The sequence below is a fragment of the Dendrobates tinctorius genome, unplaced genomic scaffold, assembly GCF_039654945.1.
Source record: "Dendrobates tinctorius isolate UK_male_01 unplaced genomic scaffold, ASM3965494v1 ptg000039l, whole genome shotgun sequence".
Classification (NCBI taxonomy): domain Eukaryota; kingdom Metazoa; phylum Chordata; class Amphibia; order Anura; family Dendrobatidae; genus Dendrobates; species Dendrobates tinctorius.
In genome coordinates, this window is record NW_027361707.1 from 30,604,882 (window position 1) to 30,623,740 (window position 18,859).

The following is an 18,859-nucleotide window of genomic DNA, read 5'->3' on the forward strand; positions in this document are numbered from 1 at the left end:
TGCCATCGAGCCTGTCACATAGCGCTCAGATATCAGTGGGCCTCACACAATCCAAAAGTGTCCAGTGTCCAAAAGTGTGTGCAGAGATTCAAAATCTCCCTTATCCTCTAGTCACTTTTGTCACAGCTGTGCCATCGAGCCTGTCACATAGCGCTCAGATATCAGTGGGCCTCACACAATCCAAAAGTGTCCAGTGTCCAAAAGTGTGTGCAGAGATTCAAAATCTCCCTTATCCTCTAGTCACTTTTGTCACAGCTGTGCCATCGAGCCTGTCACATAGCGCTCAGATATCAGTGGGCCTCACACAATCCAAAAGTGTCCAGTGTCTAAAAGTGTGTGCAGAGATTCAAAATCTCCCTTATCCTCTAGTCACTTTTGTCACAGCTGTGCCATCGAGCCTGTCACATAGCGCTCAGATATCAGTGGGCCTCACACAATCCAAAAGTGTCCAGTGTCCAAAAGTGTGTGCAGAGATTCAAAATCTCCCTTATCCTCTAGTCACTTTTGTCACAGCTGTGCCATCGAGCCTGTCACATAGCGCTCAGATATCAGTGGGCCTCACACAATCCAAAAGTGTCCACTGTCCACAAGTGTGTGCAGAAATTCAAAATCTCCCTTATCCTCTAGTCACTTTTGTCACAGCTGTGCCATCGAGCCTGTCACATAGCGCTCAGATATCAGTGGGCCTCACACAATCCAAAAGTGTCCAGTGTCCAAAAGTGTGTGCAGAGATTCAAAATCTCCCTTATCCTCTAGTCACTTTTGTCACAGCTGTGCCATCGAGCCTGTCACATAGCGCTCAGATATCAGTGGGCCTCACACAATCCAAAAGTGTCCAGTGTCCAAAAGTGTGTGCAGAGATTCAAAATCTCCCTTATCCTCTAGTCACTTTTGTCACAGCTGTGCCATCGAGCCTGTCACATAGCGCTCAGATATTCATTGGGCCTCACACAATCCAAAAGTGTCCAGTGTCCAAAAGTGTGTGCAGAGATTCAAAATCTCCCTTATCCTCTACTCACTTTTGTCACAGCTGTGCCATCGAGCCTGTCACATAGCGCTCAGATATCAGTGGGCCTCACACAATCCAAAAGTGTCCACTGTCCACAACTGTGTGCAGAAATTCAAAATCTCCCTTATCCTCTAGTCACTTTTGTCACAGCTGTGCCATCGAGCCTGTCACATAGCGCTCAGATATCAGTGGGCCTCACACAATCCAAAAGTGTCCAGTGTCCAAAAGTGTGTGCAGAGATTCAAAATCTCCCTTATCCTCTAGTCACTTTTGTCACAGCTGTGCCATCGAGCCTGTCACATAGCGCTCAGATATTCATTGGACCTCACACAATCCAAAAGTGTCCAGTGTCCAAAAGTGTGTGCAGAGATTCAAAATCTCCCTTATCCTCTAGTCACTTTTGTCACAGCTGTGCCATCGAGCCTGTCACATAGCACTCAGATATCAGTGGGCCTCACACAATCCAAAAGTGTCCAGTGTCCACAAGTGTCTGCAGAAATTCAAAATCTCCCCTGTCCTATAGACACCTTGTACCTTGTTTTACATTACTATATAGTTTGTTGGATTTTGTCTACATTTCTACCAAAAATGAGGAAGGCTGGTGGAAGAGGCCGTGGAATTGGGCGGGGGTTGGCAGCTGGTAATGATGGTGTTGGTGGTGCATCTGATGGTAGTGGCAAGAGCAAAATAGGACCGAATGCAGGAGGTGCTGACCCTGCGTCATCGTCTGGCTACATAAGGCCTCGAACGCTTAGTTTTCTAGGAGTTGGCAAACCGCTTTTAAAGCCAGAGCATCAGGAAAAAGTTTTGTCTTACATTGCTGACTCAGCCTCCAGCTCTATCGCCTCCTCTTCTTCAGTTGTAAAAAGTAAAAGCACTGAGTCGTCATTGGAGGCTCATGTTCATGAACCACACCTTTCCTTGTGTCCTTCACCCCAACCAAGATTGAAGGATGACGCAGGCCATACTACTGATTACTCCATGGAGCTGTTTTCACATACCATGCCTGGATTATCAAGTGAAATGGTGAATTACCCAGGCCAAGATGAATCTGACATGGAGTGCACTGATGCACAGCCGCTGATGGATGATTCTGCTGGTACATTCACTCAGAGCACTACATTGTCCTCGCAGTGTACAGAGCCAGATTCTGACCCTGATGAGACTCAGGTGCCCCTTCCCGCACACTATACCACCATACACGGTGACACAGAGGAAGGTGCACATGACATAGAAGAGGAGGTGATGGATGACCCAGTTGTTGACCCAGATTGGCATCCATTGGGGGAAGAGGGTGCTGCTTCCAATAGCTCAGATGAGGAGCATCCACAGCAGACATCGACATCGCAACAGCTGTTATCTGGCAGGCCCGGAGCACTCCAAAGACAGGTTCCAAACATCAAAAGAGTTGCTGGACAGCTTGTCCAGAGGGTCAAAAGATCACAGTGTGCTAGGCCGCAAAATGTCTGCCAAAGTAGGAAGAGTGCAGTGTGGCACTTTTTGACCAAAATCCTCATGATCAGGCCAAGGTTATCTGTAAGAAGTGCGCAAAGACCTTTAGCCGAGGGAAAAATCTGAAAAATTTGAATACCAGTTGCATGCTTAGACATTTAACCAGCATGCACTTGCAAGCGTGGACACAACACCAAACCTCAAGTGCCACATGTGCAACTGATCACAACGAAGGTAGTCAGCAACGCTACATTGTTTCCCCCACTGTAAGCCCACCGGTTAGCACAGCAGCAAATGTTGAGGTGTCGTTGCAAGACCACAGCAGTCAGGGAATCCCACTGTTATATCAACGAAAGACTGATTCTAGGCCATCAGAAAGAACACCAACTCCATCACCATCATCAACCCTCTCTCAGTCCGCCCTGTCCACCGCTACTTCCACCATATGCAGCTCTCAAGTCCAGCTCACCCTCCCAGACACTATGAGTAGGTCAAGAAAGTACTCAGTCTCTCATCCGCGTACACTGGGTTTGAACGCCCACATTGCCAAACTAATCTCGTTTGAGATGATGCCCTTTCGGTTGGTGGAAAGCACAGCTTTCCGCGAACTCATGGCCTATGCAGTACCACGCTATGACCTACCCTGTCGCCACTTCTCTCGCAAAGCCATCCCAGCCCTCCACCATCATGTGAAAGACCGCATTGTCCATGCACTCAAGCAGTCAGTGAGCGGAAAGGTGCACCTCACAACTGATGCATGGTCCAGTCGGCATGGCCAGGGCCGTTACGTGTCCATCACTGCGCACTGGGTTAATGTGGTGGATGCAGGGTCCACAGGGGACAGCGGTGGTGGGACAGTGCTGCCTAGCCCACGGTATAGGAAACAGTTGGCTCTAGGCGTTCGACCCTCCTCCTCCTCCTCCAGAAGCGAAAGCTCGTCCACAGAGCGCAGTCGTACGAGCACTCCATCTGCAGCTGCCACTGTTGCACACGATGTGTCCCCCTATCGAGCAGCTAGTGGAAAGCGTCAGCAGGCTGTGTTGCAGATGATGTGTTTGGGCGACAGACACACCGCCGAGGTGCTGGCCGAGTACTTGAAGAGACAAACTGAGTCATGGCTGGGCAGTGTACATCTTGAGGCAGGCAAGGTAGTTAGTGATAACGGCCGTAATTTTGTGGCAGCCATAGCCCTTTCAAAACTCAGCCACATACCTTGCTTGGCTCACACCTTGAACCTGGTGGTGCAGTGCTTCCTCAAAAATTATCCGGAGTTAACAGCCCTGCTCCAGAAGGTGCGAAGACTGTGCACGCACATCCGCCGGTCGCCTGTACACTCCGTTCGTATGCAGAAGCTGCAGCGATTGCTCCACCTTCCCAACCACCGCCTCATTATCGACATTGCAACAAGGTGGAACTCCACCCTGCACATGGTGGAGCGGCTGTGCGAGCAGAGGCAGGCCATAATGCATTTGTGGGAGGATACACGGCCAGGCACTTTGAGAGCAGACATGGAGTTGACAGGTGTGCAGTGGTCGAAGCTGAAAGACCTTTGTAAAGTCCTTCAGTGTTTTGAGGAATGCACACGGCTGGTAAGCGCAGACGACGCCATCCTAAGCATGAGCATCCCACTTATGCATCTGCTCATGCAAACTTTGACGCACCTTAAGGAGCAGGCGTCTGCAGCCAATGTTGATGAGGAGGAAGAGGAGGAGGGAATCCTTGATGACATTCAGCCATTGTCTGCTCAGGGACCTCTCCTGGACGAGGTGGAGGAAGAAGAGGAGGAGGAGGATGATGATGGGGATGATTACTTAGGGGAGGAGGATGCATCTCGTGGGGCAAGTGAAAATGTTGGCGTGGCAAGGTCTGGTACAGGGTTTGTGCGTGACTGGAGGGATGTGGATTTGCCAGAAAGTGCTCCTCCACCCAGCACTCGCAGTGCATCATTGACACCGGGAACATTGGCCCACATGTCAGATTATGCCTTGCGGATCCTAAAAAGGGACCCCCGCATTGCCAAAATGATGAACGATGACGACTACTGGTTGGCCAGCATCCTGGATCCACGCTATAAAGGCAAATTACAAAACATCATGCCACAGGAGAACCTTGACCTAATATTGGCTAATAAACAAGCAACTCTGGTAAATCGGTTGCTTGTGGCATTCCCAGCACACAGCAGCGGTGATGGTTCTCACACGAGCCGTACGGGCCAGGGGCAGCTTGGCAGAGGTGTTCGTGGTGCACACAGCAGAAGTGGCGTTGGAGACAGGGGTTTCATGACAATGTTGTGGACTGATTTTTCAAATACCGCTCACATAACTGGTAATACTGCATCGATGGAAAGTGACAGGAGACAGCAGTTGTCAACTATGGTTACAAACTACTTTTCCTCCCATATCGATGTTCTCCCACACAGGTCATTCCCCTTTGACTATTGGGCCGCTAAACTGGACACCTGGCCTGAATTGGCCCAATATGCCTTACAGGAGCTCGCTTGCCCAGCTGCAAGTGTGCTATCGGAAAGAGTCTTCAGTGCAGCTGGATCAATCCTGACAGAAAAAAGGACCCGTCTGTCAACCCAAAATGTGGATGATCTAACCTTCATTAAAATGAACCACGCATGGGTTTCCAAGGATTTTGTCCCACCTTCCCCTGATGACACATAGGGTGACAGAAAAATGGCTTGCTTTGGTCCACCTCTTCCTGGTACTTCACCTATTTCGCCTTTTGCATCAGCTGAATGTCCAACATCAACATATGCCACTTTCTAAAACTCCCTAACTGTGCTGCCTCCCCCCCCATGGCCGGGGTCACCACCTACCGCACGACACCGTGCGAGTGCCGTTGCCCTGGACAGGTGGGTAGGCCGACTCTTGGGTGCGGGCACTGGCACAGGGTCCCTCATAGTGCAATCAAGTGTCTCTGACGGTGGTGGTGCACACCCGCCGTCAGACACACCGCTGTACTATGAGGGGCCCAGTGCCAGTACCGACGCCCACGAGTGGGCCCCCCTTGCTTGGGCAGGGCCCCAGCATTTGCAATCTTTACCTCTCCCTGCTCCTCCGCTGTGTAATCTGGGCCGTCAAATCCATACTGTGCCTGACACCGTCTGAGCCTGCCTCCTGCTGTATAGACATATATTTTGAATGTGTATGCTATCCATACATGTTATCCAGGGATACGGTACCATTTCTAACCTTTGTGCAATCACGTGCAATCCATACTGGGCCTAACACCATCTGAGCCTGCCTCATGCTGTATAGACATATATTTTGAATGTGTACGCTATCCATACATGTTATCCAGGGATACAGTACCTTTTCTAACCTTTGTGCAATCACGTGCAATCCATACTGGGCCTAACACCGTCTGAGCCTGCCTCATGCTGTATAGACATATATTTTGAATGTGTACGCTATCCATACATGTTATCCAGGGATATGGTACCCTTTCTAACCTTTGTGCAATCACGTGCAATCCATACTGGGCCTAACACCGTCTGAGCCTGCCTCAAGCTGTATAGACATATATTTTGAATGTGTACGCTATCCATACATGTTATCCAGGGATACGGTACCCTTTCTAACCTTTGTGCAATCACGTGCAATCCATACTGGGCCTAACACCGTCTGAGCCTGCCTCCTGAGACATATATTTTGAATGTGTACGCTATCCATACATGTTATCCAGGGATACGGTACCCTTTCTAACCTTTGTGCAATCACGTGCAATCCATACTGGGCCTAACACCGTCTGAGCCTGCCTCCTGAGACATATATTTTGAATGTGTACGCTATCCATACATGTTATCCGGGGATACGGTACCCTTTCTAACCTTTGTGCAATCACGTGCAATCCATACTGGGCCTAACACCGTCTGAGCCTGCCTCATGCTGTATAGACATATATTTTGAATGTGTACGCTATCCATACATGTTATCCAGGGATACGGTACCCTTTCAGAACCTTTGTGCAATCACGTGCAATCCATACTGGGCCTAACACCGTCTGAGCCTGCCTCATGCTGTATAGACATATATTTTGAATGTGTACGCTATCCATACATGTTATCCAGGGATACGGTACCCTTTCTAACCTTTGTGTAATCACGTGCAATCCATACTGGGCCTAACACCGTCTGAGCCTGCCTCATGCTGTATAGACATATATTTTGAATGTGTACGCTATCCATACATGTTATCCAGGGAGACGGTACCCTTTCTAACCTTTGTGCAATCACGTGCAATCCATACTGGGCCTAACACCGTCTGAGCCTGCCTCATGCTGTATAGACATATATTTTGAATGTGTACGCTATCCATACATGTTATCCAGGGATACGGTACCCTTTCTAACCTTTGTGCAATCACGTGCAATCCATACTGGGCCTAACACCGTCTGAGCCTGCCTCATGCTGTATAGACATATATTTTGAATGTGTACGCTATCCATACATGTTATCCAGGGATACGGTACCCTTTCTAACCTTTGTGCAATCACGTGTAATCCATACTGGGCGTGAGAACGGCTGGCGAGCTGTTAAGCAAGCTACAGCACCTGTCCAGACAAGTACAGGGATTCCCTAGCGAGGAGACTTATTTGATTGTTTTCAATGTTGGGACAGCAATTTTTGGGGAGTACTATACTCTGGAGAATGATAGATGGGGCCCACCATACACTGGAACATTCCAAAGGTGGACATCAGACACTGGAGCAGCATTTACAGGGCCCATTATACACTAGAGCATTAGAAATGGGGCCCATTATGTTTGGAGCATTATTTGGGCCCATAAGACAGTGGAGCTTCATCCATGGGGACCAACATATACTGTAGCATTGTGTGGAGCTCATCATATACTGTTTCAAACATTATATGGGACCAATGATTCTGTATGGAGAAATAGATGGGCCTCGTCATGAGATGTAAAAAGTGAGGTTTTTTTCATTGTACTATACCGCTATTTCTCTGCCGTATCGGAGCATGATGAGTTGTGGTATGTGTTAAAGGGGCGCTCTTTCGCCCAGGGCACATGAAAACCTGCAGCCAGCCCTCCCCCCCCCACAACTTTAGCCAAATAACCCCCATTTTTCAGTGCGTAACTTGTATTATGAAGTTAATTAAGGTTGACAAGCTTAAGAAAGAAGAATTGATGCTTTTGGCATTCAAATGGGCACTGTAGGTGTGTTTCCTGTCCTCTCACTGCCGACTTTTATTCCCCATTGACTTACATTGGGTTTCGTGTTTCGGGACGACCCCGACTTTTCCCTATAATCGGACGATCTTGCTCGACCCGACTTTTGGAAAAGTCGGGTTTCACGAAACGAAACGCGACCCTAAAAAACCAAAAGTCGCTCAACTCTAGTTGTAACTATTCAGACCTCCCCTAGCATCTGTTTCCATTTTGTCCTTACATTTGGGTCTGAGATCTGGCCTCTCCTTCAGTTTTCTCAAGAGACAGGTGCTTTTGCTTTTTCCATCCTTTTCGAAAGATTATAACGTCTCACCTGCAGATCAAGACCTTTCAGCAGGGAGTTGAGCACTGTATTCCCCCCTACCGGCCTCCGGTAACACCTTGGGATCTCAATTTAGTACTCGATGTTCTTCAAGAATCAACATTCAAACCTCTAAGAGACACCTTTCACTCCTTCCCTGGAAGGTTGCCTTCCCGGTTGCCATTTCTTCTATCAGATGAGTTTCCAAACTCGCAGATCTCTTGTTCCTCCTTATCTAGAGTGTCACCAGGACAAGGTGGTGTTAGGCTACTTTCACATTAGCGTTTTTTAGCACTGCGCTTCGTGCGCAATAAAAACGCATGCAAAAATTACATCATGCGTTTTGCATGCATTTGCTTTTTTTTTAAGTGCATGCGTTTTAACAAGTTTCTAGCCATGCTAACTCTTAAAATGCATGCGATTGTAAATGCAGGCGTGCGCATAGACTGTAATGTGTTATTTTGGCGCATTCCGTGCGCAAGCGTTTTTTGACACCTGTTGGACGGACCAAAAATGCAACAGGTTGTGTCTGGCACACCTAGGCGCACACTACAAAAAAAACGCTTGCGCACGAAAAACGCATGCAAATGCGTGCAACCGCTAGACTATGCACACCCATGTTAAACATAGGGGCACATGCGCATGGACATGCACGATGCGCTGCGCTAAAAAACACTAATGTGAAACCAGACTTACATCCGCTACCATCCTTTCTCCCTAAGGTGTCTTTTTTTTGTATTTCTCCCCAATGAGGATACTGTTTTTTTTCTTCCTTTTGTCCATTTGTGTTCCCTTTCTTTATCAAGTATGGTCTCTAAACAAACTGTACTTGGTAGAGTTCTCTGTAACTACCTTCCCAGGACAGCACCAGTCAGATGTGCAGATTAACTGTTCTTTATCCCAGAATGTACTCATAAAGGTCTTGGCTGTTTTTCCAAGTCTATCGAGGCCTGCTGGGTTCACTCTGCTATTCTGAAGCCTACCGACTAATGGATAGATCGCATCCATTTAAGGTCACCGCACACTCCTCTCGCTCAGTGGTGGCCCTCCTTTGTCACCCACCGCCAGGCGTTGGTCTCGTAGATTTGTTAGACTGCTACATGGTCCTGCTGTCATACCTTTGCCAAGTCCTACAGGGTTCACATATAGGTTTAGTCATATGCGAATCTCTGTAGAAAGGTCCTGCAAGCAGCAGTGACCCGAGCTCTGATTTGACGGTACCACCTTTACCTACCCTTGGGACTGCTTTTGGACGTCCCATGGTTTTCTGTGTCCCCCAATGAAGCGATAGGGAAATAAAGATTTTGGGTACCTACCTACCGTGAAATCTTTCTCGGCGCCTTCATTGAGGGACACAGCACCCGCCCTTGTTTTTTGTTCGTTGTGGTTATGTTATGATAGTTGTATACCTGTTGCTTCTCCTACTGCTTTCTCACTAACTGATGATCTTCCTGCCAGTTGGTGGGTATATACTGCTGGTGTCAACCTCCTAGTGGCAGCAGCATACACCCCATGGTTTCCTGTGTCCCCCAATGAAGGGGAAAACTTTACGGTAAGTACCCAAAATATTCATTTTCTGTGCACACTGGTTGAGACCGGGTGGTGGATTTCTGGAGGTCTCCTTAGTTATCTCCAGGGTTGTCATGAAGACCTAAGGAATCTTCTCTCTTCTCGGCACTAACACGTAGTGTCTGCAGCAGAAGATTGCAAACTTGTGTGAATAGATGGCACGCTGCCCAAAGTGCCCTCCCTGTAGTACTGTGGGGTCTACCTCAGCATTTTGTTTTGTGTCCAGTCTCATAACTAGTGTATTTGGTTTTCTTTATCTTGACAGATTATGTTGTGGTTCCTCCATTCAAACTTCATGGGAAGTTCTCGGAGTTACTGCTGATCGATAACACGGAGGACGCTGCGTCGTGGGTGAAGAAGAATCTGCCCCTGAGGGCAATCAATGGCCTAAACTCGGAGGACGAAACGGAGATCAATCATTTTAAGTGAGTATCGATGAAAGGACCTTACCCTCTGATGTCAATGTATAACTTAAAGGGAATCTGTCACCCTTTTTTTGGCCTTTGAGCTGCCGGCATAGACATCGGGGGCTTATCTAAAACATTCTGTAATGCTGTAGATAAGCCTCCGATGTAACCTGAAAGAGAAGAAAAACACGTTATATTATACTCACCGAGGTGGGCGGTCTGGTCTGATGGGTGTCGCCGTCCCGTCCGGTGCCTTCCTTCATGCGATGACATCCTCTTCTTCCGTCCTGTAATGGCTTTGGTGCAGACGTCGGGAGAGGTCTGGCGCCTGCGCACTACAGAATTCTGCTCTGCCCTCGTCAGGGTAGAGCAATGCGCCTGCGCCAGAGCCATTTCAGGACGGGAGAAGAGGACATCATCGCATGAAGATGGGAGGCGCCGGACTGGACCGCAACACCCATCGGACCGCCCACCTCGGTGAGTATAATATAACGTGTTTTTCTTCTCTTTCAGGTTACATCGGAGGCTTATCTACAGCATTACAGAATGCTGTAGATAAGCCCCTGATGTCTATGCTGGCAGCCAATAGGGGAAAAAAAAGGGTGACCGATTCCCTTTAAGCAAAATGTTAACTAGCACATTTCCATTTTTCTTGTATTGCAAGGATTGTAGTTGGGACTAACCTAAACAATCTTTGGAAAGTTCTTTTCTTAGTTATAGAGGGGTTTCTGTGTTTGACAAAAAATGATTTCCAAAATGGAAACACATTTACATCTCTGCAGAACCCTTCCTGCCCTGCTTTATACAATTAACCTATTGATTTGCAGGGGGAACCATGTAATGCTTTATCTTCCTCTGTAGTTGGCGCTGCAGGAAAGTTGAACACTTACTACCAGATTCTCATAGAGATCACTTCTGATCTGATCTGATTTTGCCTGTTAGGAAACCAATCTAACAATTGAGGGAGTGGACCAAGCAGAGAACCACTTTAAAGGAGTTTTCCACTATAAGGAAAGGGGACCCCAAATGCTCTTGTATACCTAAAATACTCAACAGAGCAGGGAGTGTCCATCTCCGCTGCTTGGGTCTCTTTTTGACTGCAGCGGTGACATCACTAGGACAGTGTGTATGACCACTGCAGCCCATCGGTGGCTTTTTTTCTTCCACTCTGTGTACATTTTCATAGACCGTACTGTTCTTTGCTAACGCTTTCTGCCTTGCTCCTGTGTAGGCTGACGTGCATTTCGGTGTGTTTGGATCTGGTCCAGAGATGTTTAGACTACTATAGCACTTTACCTGCCTTTCATGAGATTTTCGGTCCAATAGAGAAGGTTATCTGCGAACATCTGCCCCGAAACACATACCCTGAGAAAATCCAGGTATTTTGTCCTAGGTGGAGGACTGGTTATAAAATTGAAGAATTTAATTTTATTTTAAGAGGGTTCAGAGGGGGAACTAAATCGTTCATGATCCACTTCTATGTTAAGACCACCTCATTTTTGACTGACTTTGCAGCAGTGATCATGTGCTCTCTGTTCACATAACTGCTGCTATCAATCACTGACTTCAGCAGTGCTGCTGTCCCATGACATGCTGTTCTTGACCGCTGTCGCCAATCATAAGCCTGATTTCTGCACTGATTTGCAGTCTGTGTATACCATTCTCTTGGCTTCAGATCTGAAGTTTCCTAGCCTCCCCGGTTTGCTCCATGTCTTCACATGGCTTGCCTGGTGATTTGCACCATTAGATGTGCTGCATGATGGCTCCTTATGTTAAACAACTGTGTCTGATAAAAGCAGAATTATGAATGCAGCTCTAGAGTTTATATGTTGTAATTTGGGATATAGAGTTTAGATTTACATGTCGGTGCTGTGATTGTCCATCCAGGCTAGGGCTACGTGTGGCCTCATAGTGTACATATGGACCTATTCTATACCGGTAAGAGACCAGTATCTTTTGTGCTTCAGGACGCATGTAAGAACATACTAGGAGATATTGGGAAGTACAGCTCGAAGCCCTACAGTCCTCTCGTCTTTGAGAAACAGATGCCCATCCTAAAGAAGATGTTCACTCCCAAAGTCATGCCAGTGTGAGTATGTCCAGCTTATGTATCGGGAAATTTAGAGCTGCCACCCTGGTGTCGGTACCCACTCAGTGTGGTGACTTCTGATACAACTGAGACTGTTGAGGGTCTTTTTTTTTTTTTTTTTGCACAATTTTGGTCATTTCTGTTGCTTTCACTTGGCAGGCTGGAGTTTGGCAGGAAACAGGGATGCAACAGAGTGGAGCGCAAGCGAAAGAGGCTGATCCATAAACACAAGAGGGAGTTTAAGGGCGCCGTCTGAGAAATCCGCAGGGACAATCAGTTCCTGGCCAGAGAGAAACTTCAAGACACTGCACAGAGGTTAGTCTTGTCTGACGTCCTTTTTTTGGGGGGTGGGAGCGGGTTTCTACTGACTTTTCCTAGTCATTATGCCCTGCGTATTGGAAAAAGGCTCCGGGTCTCAAAGGGTGTATAAAGTTAAGGCCGGGTGCCCACGATCTGAAAATAACAGTGTTTTGGACAGCACATGTTCAGTGAATCCAAAGCGCTGCCTTCTATTAAACACAGGTAAATCTGCATGTGTTCACTGAACCGTACAGATTGGCCACATTCAATACATTCTATTGGTGTAATTTCTTAATTTCTGTTGCAGAGACTCGCGTCTCTGCAAGAGCAATTGGCATACTGTAGTCTTAAAAGTCGTGCCACATGTTGGTGTCCGCGGGTGATCCGCAGGCGCACATGCACGCATATTGCACGTGGGATTTCTTGAAATCCCATCCACTATGCTGTCAACACTTGCCACTGTGGGTTAAAAGCTGCATAAATACGCAGCGTCAGACCTGCAGCCGTTCCTGATCGTGGGCACGTATCCTTAAACTAAATGCCTCAGATGCTGAATAACCTCTTTTGTGAAGAGCAAGGGGTAGAACAAAAGAAGCCTACAGATGGGTTTGCAGCTGCATGAAACTATAAAATATCAACTGCAGCTGCTGAAGAAACTCTTTTCAAATAAAGAGGGTGTAGTATATGTGAGTCACCTTGATGACTAAGGTCCAGGGGTGTAAGGTAAAGACCAGGCCCTGCACCTTGGGGAAAACCTATGTAAATTGGTCTCTTTCAGAAAGAAGCAAGGTGACTCTCTAGTGCCATCTTTTGAAGATGGCCACCTTATAACTTCATGTCTGACCCCGGCATCATGACTAGATTTTCAACCAAATCAGAGTCTTCTTTAGAATAGGAAAAGACATCCACCTGCATTCGGCCTTTAGGGTTCTTGCCCTTTTCCAGGCCTCTTCCCCCAGCCAACTAATATCCTATTCTGCACGGATGAGAAGCCATAACCCCGGGTCTAGAAGTTGTCATTGTCTTCTGACTGAGCATGCTAAGTCTTGGTGCAAAGCTCGTAATGGGGTAGGACATTGACTTATTGTAGGGTGATTCCCTGGTGCTACCAATTGGAGGTAACAAGCTTATTTACTTTTATTGGTCAGTAACTGGCGCAAGAGAATGAATTACCTGCAGAATTGTTGCAGACAGCGTCTGCCAGGAGATCAGCGGTGCCTATGTAGCGCCCCTCATCAAATTTAATATTAGCAGTGAGGACAATGGAAAACGTCCTTTGTCTTCATATTTACGTCCTGTAAAGAGCGCTGCTAATATCAACTATTACTGACATCAGTGATGTTCTCTAAGTTTGGTGGCATGGGACTGCAAGTGTATTTTATTCCAGAATTGTTCATAAAAATGTGATTTATTTATTTTTTTCAAACTATTTTTGTTATAACTTTTTCCTGGAATTATGTAGGGGATGACTTTCCGGTTTCCCATTAGAGGACGGTTGATACATGTTTCTACCTTCTTTAACTGACCCATTGTCTTGTGTTTTTTTTTTTTTTTTGCAGGGATTCAGAGAGGAAGAGGAAGGTAAAGGAACTTTTCCACAGTTTATCTACACAGGAGGGTGAATGGAAAGAATTGAAAAGAAGAAAAATGAGAGGGAAGTAATATGGACTTAGCATCGCAGAGACAATGGTGACTGGAGCCGTTCGGTACAAGCTTCTCATAGACTTGTGTGTTCTCCTGTCTCTTATAGGGACAGGCTGGTTCCCATTTTTTCCATTTTGTGTGGAAATTATCCTTGCAATTGTTTGCATTTTTTTCCCAATATTTCAAAATGGGATATCAGAGACTGAGATGTGGAATAAAGCCGTCTCTTATCAAGCAAGCACGGAGTTCGTCGGCAGAAGTAATTGTATTAAGTGTGGAGTAAAAGCTATGCTTTTATGTGGGTTATATTATAATTCTAAGCTAAAATAAATTTTGTACATTTATTTTTTAACCATTTTTTTTTATCCTGCACCTTCAAGTCAATGTGATCTGTGTGAAAATCGATTCATTATTATGCCTCTATGAACAGAGCATTAACAAGCGTGAAGAGCGCTCCATCTGCCAATCCAAATGTGACTGATATGGTAGCATTTCAATTACATCTGAGCTCAAATCCTAAATCATTCCCTGCTGATTTTGTGTATGTAAAAAGATCATTTAAAATCTCTTTGGGGGAGGAATTAAAATTACGAAAAGGAAAATATCCAGCTCAACAATATAGTGAAACCAATATTTTATTCACCATGCAAAGTGACAAGTTGAGGATAAAAGCATCAGCATAATTCAAGATGGAAATGCGATATCAACGCCTTTCTGGTGGACTAGCACCCTTAATCATGACATCTAAGTTTGCAGTGTCACAATGCTTATATGCCCAGTTTCCTTTCCACACAGCAGTGTGCTGGTTAATTAGCTGAGCAAATCAAAAACATATGAAGCATAGATAAAGCAATGAACAGACAAATAGTCTGCTGCAAATGTTAATTTTACCAAAGACAAGACATAATTATGACTATGTTGAACTAAAAAAAAAAAATATTCACACAGCTAAATTGGGTTAAGGTGGGGTTAAAAAATAGCGCTTTACAAGCGTAATTAGCTTGCAGAATGCTACAGATCGCTTGGAAAACTGATTGACAGGTTTGTCACACTCGTCAAACATGGTGTTTGACAAGTGTGACCCACTTTTTACTATTGAGGCTGCCTATGCGGCATCAGTAGTAAAAGGTAGAATGTAAAAATAATTAAAAAAAAATAAAAAATCGTGATATTCTCACCTTCCGCTGTCCCACGCAGTGTTCCCTATCCTCGCGATGCTCCCGGCAAATCCCGTTCCCAACGATGCCTTGCGACAATGACCCCATATGACATAGCGGTCTCACGATACCGTAGCGGTCTCGTGAGACCACTACATCATCAAAGGCCATGGTCGCAAGGCATCGCTGGGAACAGGACTTGCCGGGAGCATCGCGAGGATCGGGAACACTGCGTGGGACGCCGGAAGGTGAGAATATCATGATTTTTTATTTTAATTTTTTTTTTTTTTTTTTTACACAGGGTACCATCCGCAAATTATCCGCTTACTTTGTGCAAGGTGGGCATAGCCACATGTGAAAAGTAATCGGAACAATGCATTCCTATGTGTGCGGAATTCCCGCGATTCCGCAAAAAGAATGAGCATGCTGCGTATTTTTCCGTGATGCGATTCCTCCACGGAAAAATCCGCAGCATTAGCACAGCATTGCGGAATCCCATAGGATTACATGGGATGCTTTTTTTTTCCCCCTTTTTTGTGGCAATTTTGCAAGTTAAAAAATGCCGTGAAAACGCGAAAAAAAAACCTCTACGTGTGCACACAGCCTAAAGCCTTGTCTGTCGAAATAAGCTGTATACAACAAATTTTCATGATAAACATCTCTATATAAGAAAAAGATATAAAAGTTATTATCAAAACTTAGCATGATAATGATATTCCTTCCAATTATGCAATCTGTTGGGATTATATCAATAAAATAACATCATGTCTCTTTTTATTTAAACCCTGTGGAATTCTAGTTTCCAGTTTAAACATCCACGAGGCCTCTCTTTCTGAGCGTTTTTTCTACGTCTCCTCCTCTTGGTGGTTTATGGACTTTTTCAATCGCATAGATTCTTAGAGATTCCAAGTTACTATTTTGTTGATTGATAAAATGAGTGGAAATCTGAGATGTGTTTTTATCTACTTTACTATTCGCGACATCAGTAACATGCTCCCTTATTCTTTAGTTGGCGCTTGGTGCTGGCGACATATTTGAGATGACACACTCTGCATTCCATTACATACACTACATTGTGTGAGCTGCAGTTTAAAAGCGTTTTTACTGGATATGCGACTTTATTACTAGAGTCAGTAACATGGGGGCATTTCTGCACAAACTTACAAGTCTTGCACATTGTGGCACCACACGTAAAAAATCCATTTGTATTTAACCAGTTAGACCCCTGGTTTTAGGATTGGTTTAAGTAGTTTGGTGAAAGGCTGGAAGCTGGTGATGGTGCTTTCCTGTAGACTGTGGCATCCATCTTTAATGTCACCTTTCAATAGCAAGGTGACATTAACCTATGAGCCACCGATAAAGGCAAAGGGAATAGAGAGGCATTCCAAAATATCCTCCCACATTGCCACTCTGCATAAAGTCTCCCACCCTACTGTCCCTCGCTATACTATTCCCCTTTTCACAATATTCCCTTCATTTCCCCATAGCCCCATAATGTGTCCTATCGAAATACCAACCCTCCCACCTCATCTAAAGTAATTTAATCCTTACTCGTTGGCAGCATCGGAGTGGAGCACCTTGGGACCACCAGAGAAAATCATTCATGGGGCCCACTATGTGGCTACAAAGAAATAAATACAAGACCACCAATTGTGCGTAAACCGCGCTAATATCAGGGTATAATGTAAGGTAGTACATGTCTTAATTATGAACCCAAAAGAGTATATGAAAATATAATTTTTATTGAAGAGCCAAAAAGACATACATAACATACAATATATTAAAGTGGGAAACCCAAAGGTAAACCCCATTACACACATTTACAATAAAGAGAGGTTTGCACATATCTAAAAAGACCCCAACAATCCCTCATAGAGACGCTGTATAACTGTGAGAGAGTGCCACAAAGGCACGGTAATTACCATATCAATAGCCAGTAGTCCTATTCAAATAGTGCAGAGATTAATTGCTTACCTCCTGTGGGTGATGGTGTGAGCCCCAACGCACGTTTCGGGGGTTCAGCCTTCTTTCGGGGGTTGGTATCACACCAGCAGGAGCACATCTTTATATTATGACCGTTACAATAACAAGTCACGTACCAGATTGTATATTCTTACATAGATTCTGATTGGTCCAAAGACCTACTATGGCCAAATATATCCCACACCTCAGTCCACAAAGGACCAATGAATAAACAAAGGGGGAGGTACCGGTCCTTCATATGGGAGGAACATACCTTCCTTTCAACCTATCAAATCGCCGCTAGATATGCCCACTTTCCAGCAGTGAGTTTATGTACTTATAAAGTCCGGGTGTCCTAACGGCGCCCCGCTATAGCGGCGCACACTGTCCCGACAAGGCGGCTCCGGAGGATCACGAGACACGGCAAAGCGCCGGGCTGCGAGTCAAACTCCGCCCACTGTGAGCAGAGCCGAGTCACGTGACTGGGACGCGGCGCCGAAAGCCGCCTCCTGCAATATCCCAGAAACCTATTATATGCTTATTGAGTCTGCATTATATTAATGATCTCATTGCATATGCGTCATATATTTTTCTTTGTGGTAGTTTCCAATTTTTGCAGGAAGATAGAGGGTTAAATTATATATGTTATTGAGATGAATTTTACTCTGGCGTATAGACCTACATGGTGGTAGAAGGCCACTAAATATATTATTGTAATTCCCTCTCTCTCCTTGATCCGTGGTATTGTGCCTACATCCTTACTATCTTGTGCCCTTATGGCCGAGCGCATCGCCATGCTATCTGCGGCTCCGCGCTGTGGCCGGTGTCTCTTTACATGGTGTGCACTGCTCTGGGTTTTACCGGCGTGTGCGCACTGTGTTTGACGCCAGGCTGCAGGGCAGGCCCTGCAGACGTCATGGCGCATGCGCCGCAAGCGCCATTGTGATTGGCCGATATCGGTCACATGATCGGGGTTAGGGGTTATTTTAAGGCCCTACTGGGACACTTAGCGTTATCGCCTCCTTGATAAAGCGACGGGGGACGTCGCGAAACGCACGTCGGGGGTACCTACGCTGGGCTCTCCCTCTTCTCCCCTTCCTGGTAAGTTGCCACATGGCTTCTTGTGAAAACTTTTATGAGCATTTTCTATGATCTATTGCCACTATGCTCTTATATTAGGTAGCACTAAAGCCCCATTTTTGTTACTGATTTGATATGACTCCGTCCCCTGGTGACTAATATGGTAATTGGACCCTTTTTGGGGCTTCGTGCTATATCTATATATATATTTTTTGTATACTTGCTGGGTTGTTTCCAACTTGGGGAGTTTGAGGGGGGTTTTCCCTGGGATATATGTCCATATTTATTCATGAGCACCTCATTATGATCTGTATTGCACTGTTGATATTTAAATAAAGAATTTTGACATTTTATTACAATTATGTGACTTTATGCTCTTTTTGCTCCTCCTGGTTTTTCATATCAGTTGCAGAGCTTATGTTTATGGTGTTGGAGCAGGGTTGTCCCTTGTATCCACACCATTTATTTTACCTATGGGATTTTTGTTGCTAATATCCCAGAAACCGTCCAGCGGTCGCGTGCTCACAGCGGTCACCCCGGGCAGCCAGAGTCCATAAAACTTATAAAAAATAGAAATACATAGAATGTAATAAGGATATTAGACAGCAAAAATAAAGGAGGGCCATAGTACAGGTGGAAACCTATTACGGACTTACAATTAACCAAATTGGCCCAAAAATAACGCACAAATTAA

The 18,859-nt window shown here is 45.7% G+C and overlaps 1 protein-coding gene across 1 annotated transcript in view; it reads left to right on the forward strand.

Moving 5' to 3' along the window:
* LOC141088484 (nucleolar protein 14-like) overlaps window positions 1–14,310 on the forward strand; it is a 385,562-nt gene extending 371,252 nt beyond the window's left edge. The window contains exons 15-19 of the mRNA XM_073574577.1: window positions 9,792–9,951; window positions 11,165–11,312; window positions 11,901–12,022; window positions 12,182–12,337; window positions 13,882–14,310. Coding sequence (XP_073430678.1) covers window positions 9,792–9,951; window positions 11,165–11,312; window positions 11,901–12,022; window positions 12,182–12,278 — 527 coding nt within the window. The 3' untranslated portion in view covers window positions 12,279–12,337; window positions 13,882–14,310. The remainder of the gene's footprint in view (window positions 1–9,791; window positions 9,952–11,164; window positions 11,313–11,900; window positions 12,023–12,181; window positions 12,338–13,881) is intronic.
* Window positions 14,311–18,859: the final 4,549 nt, after the last annotated feature.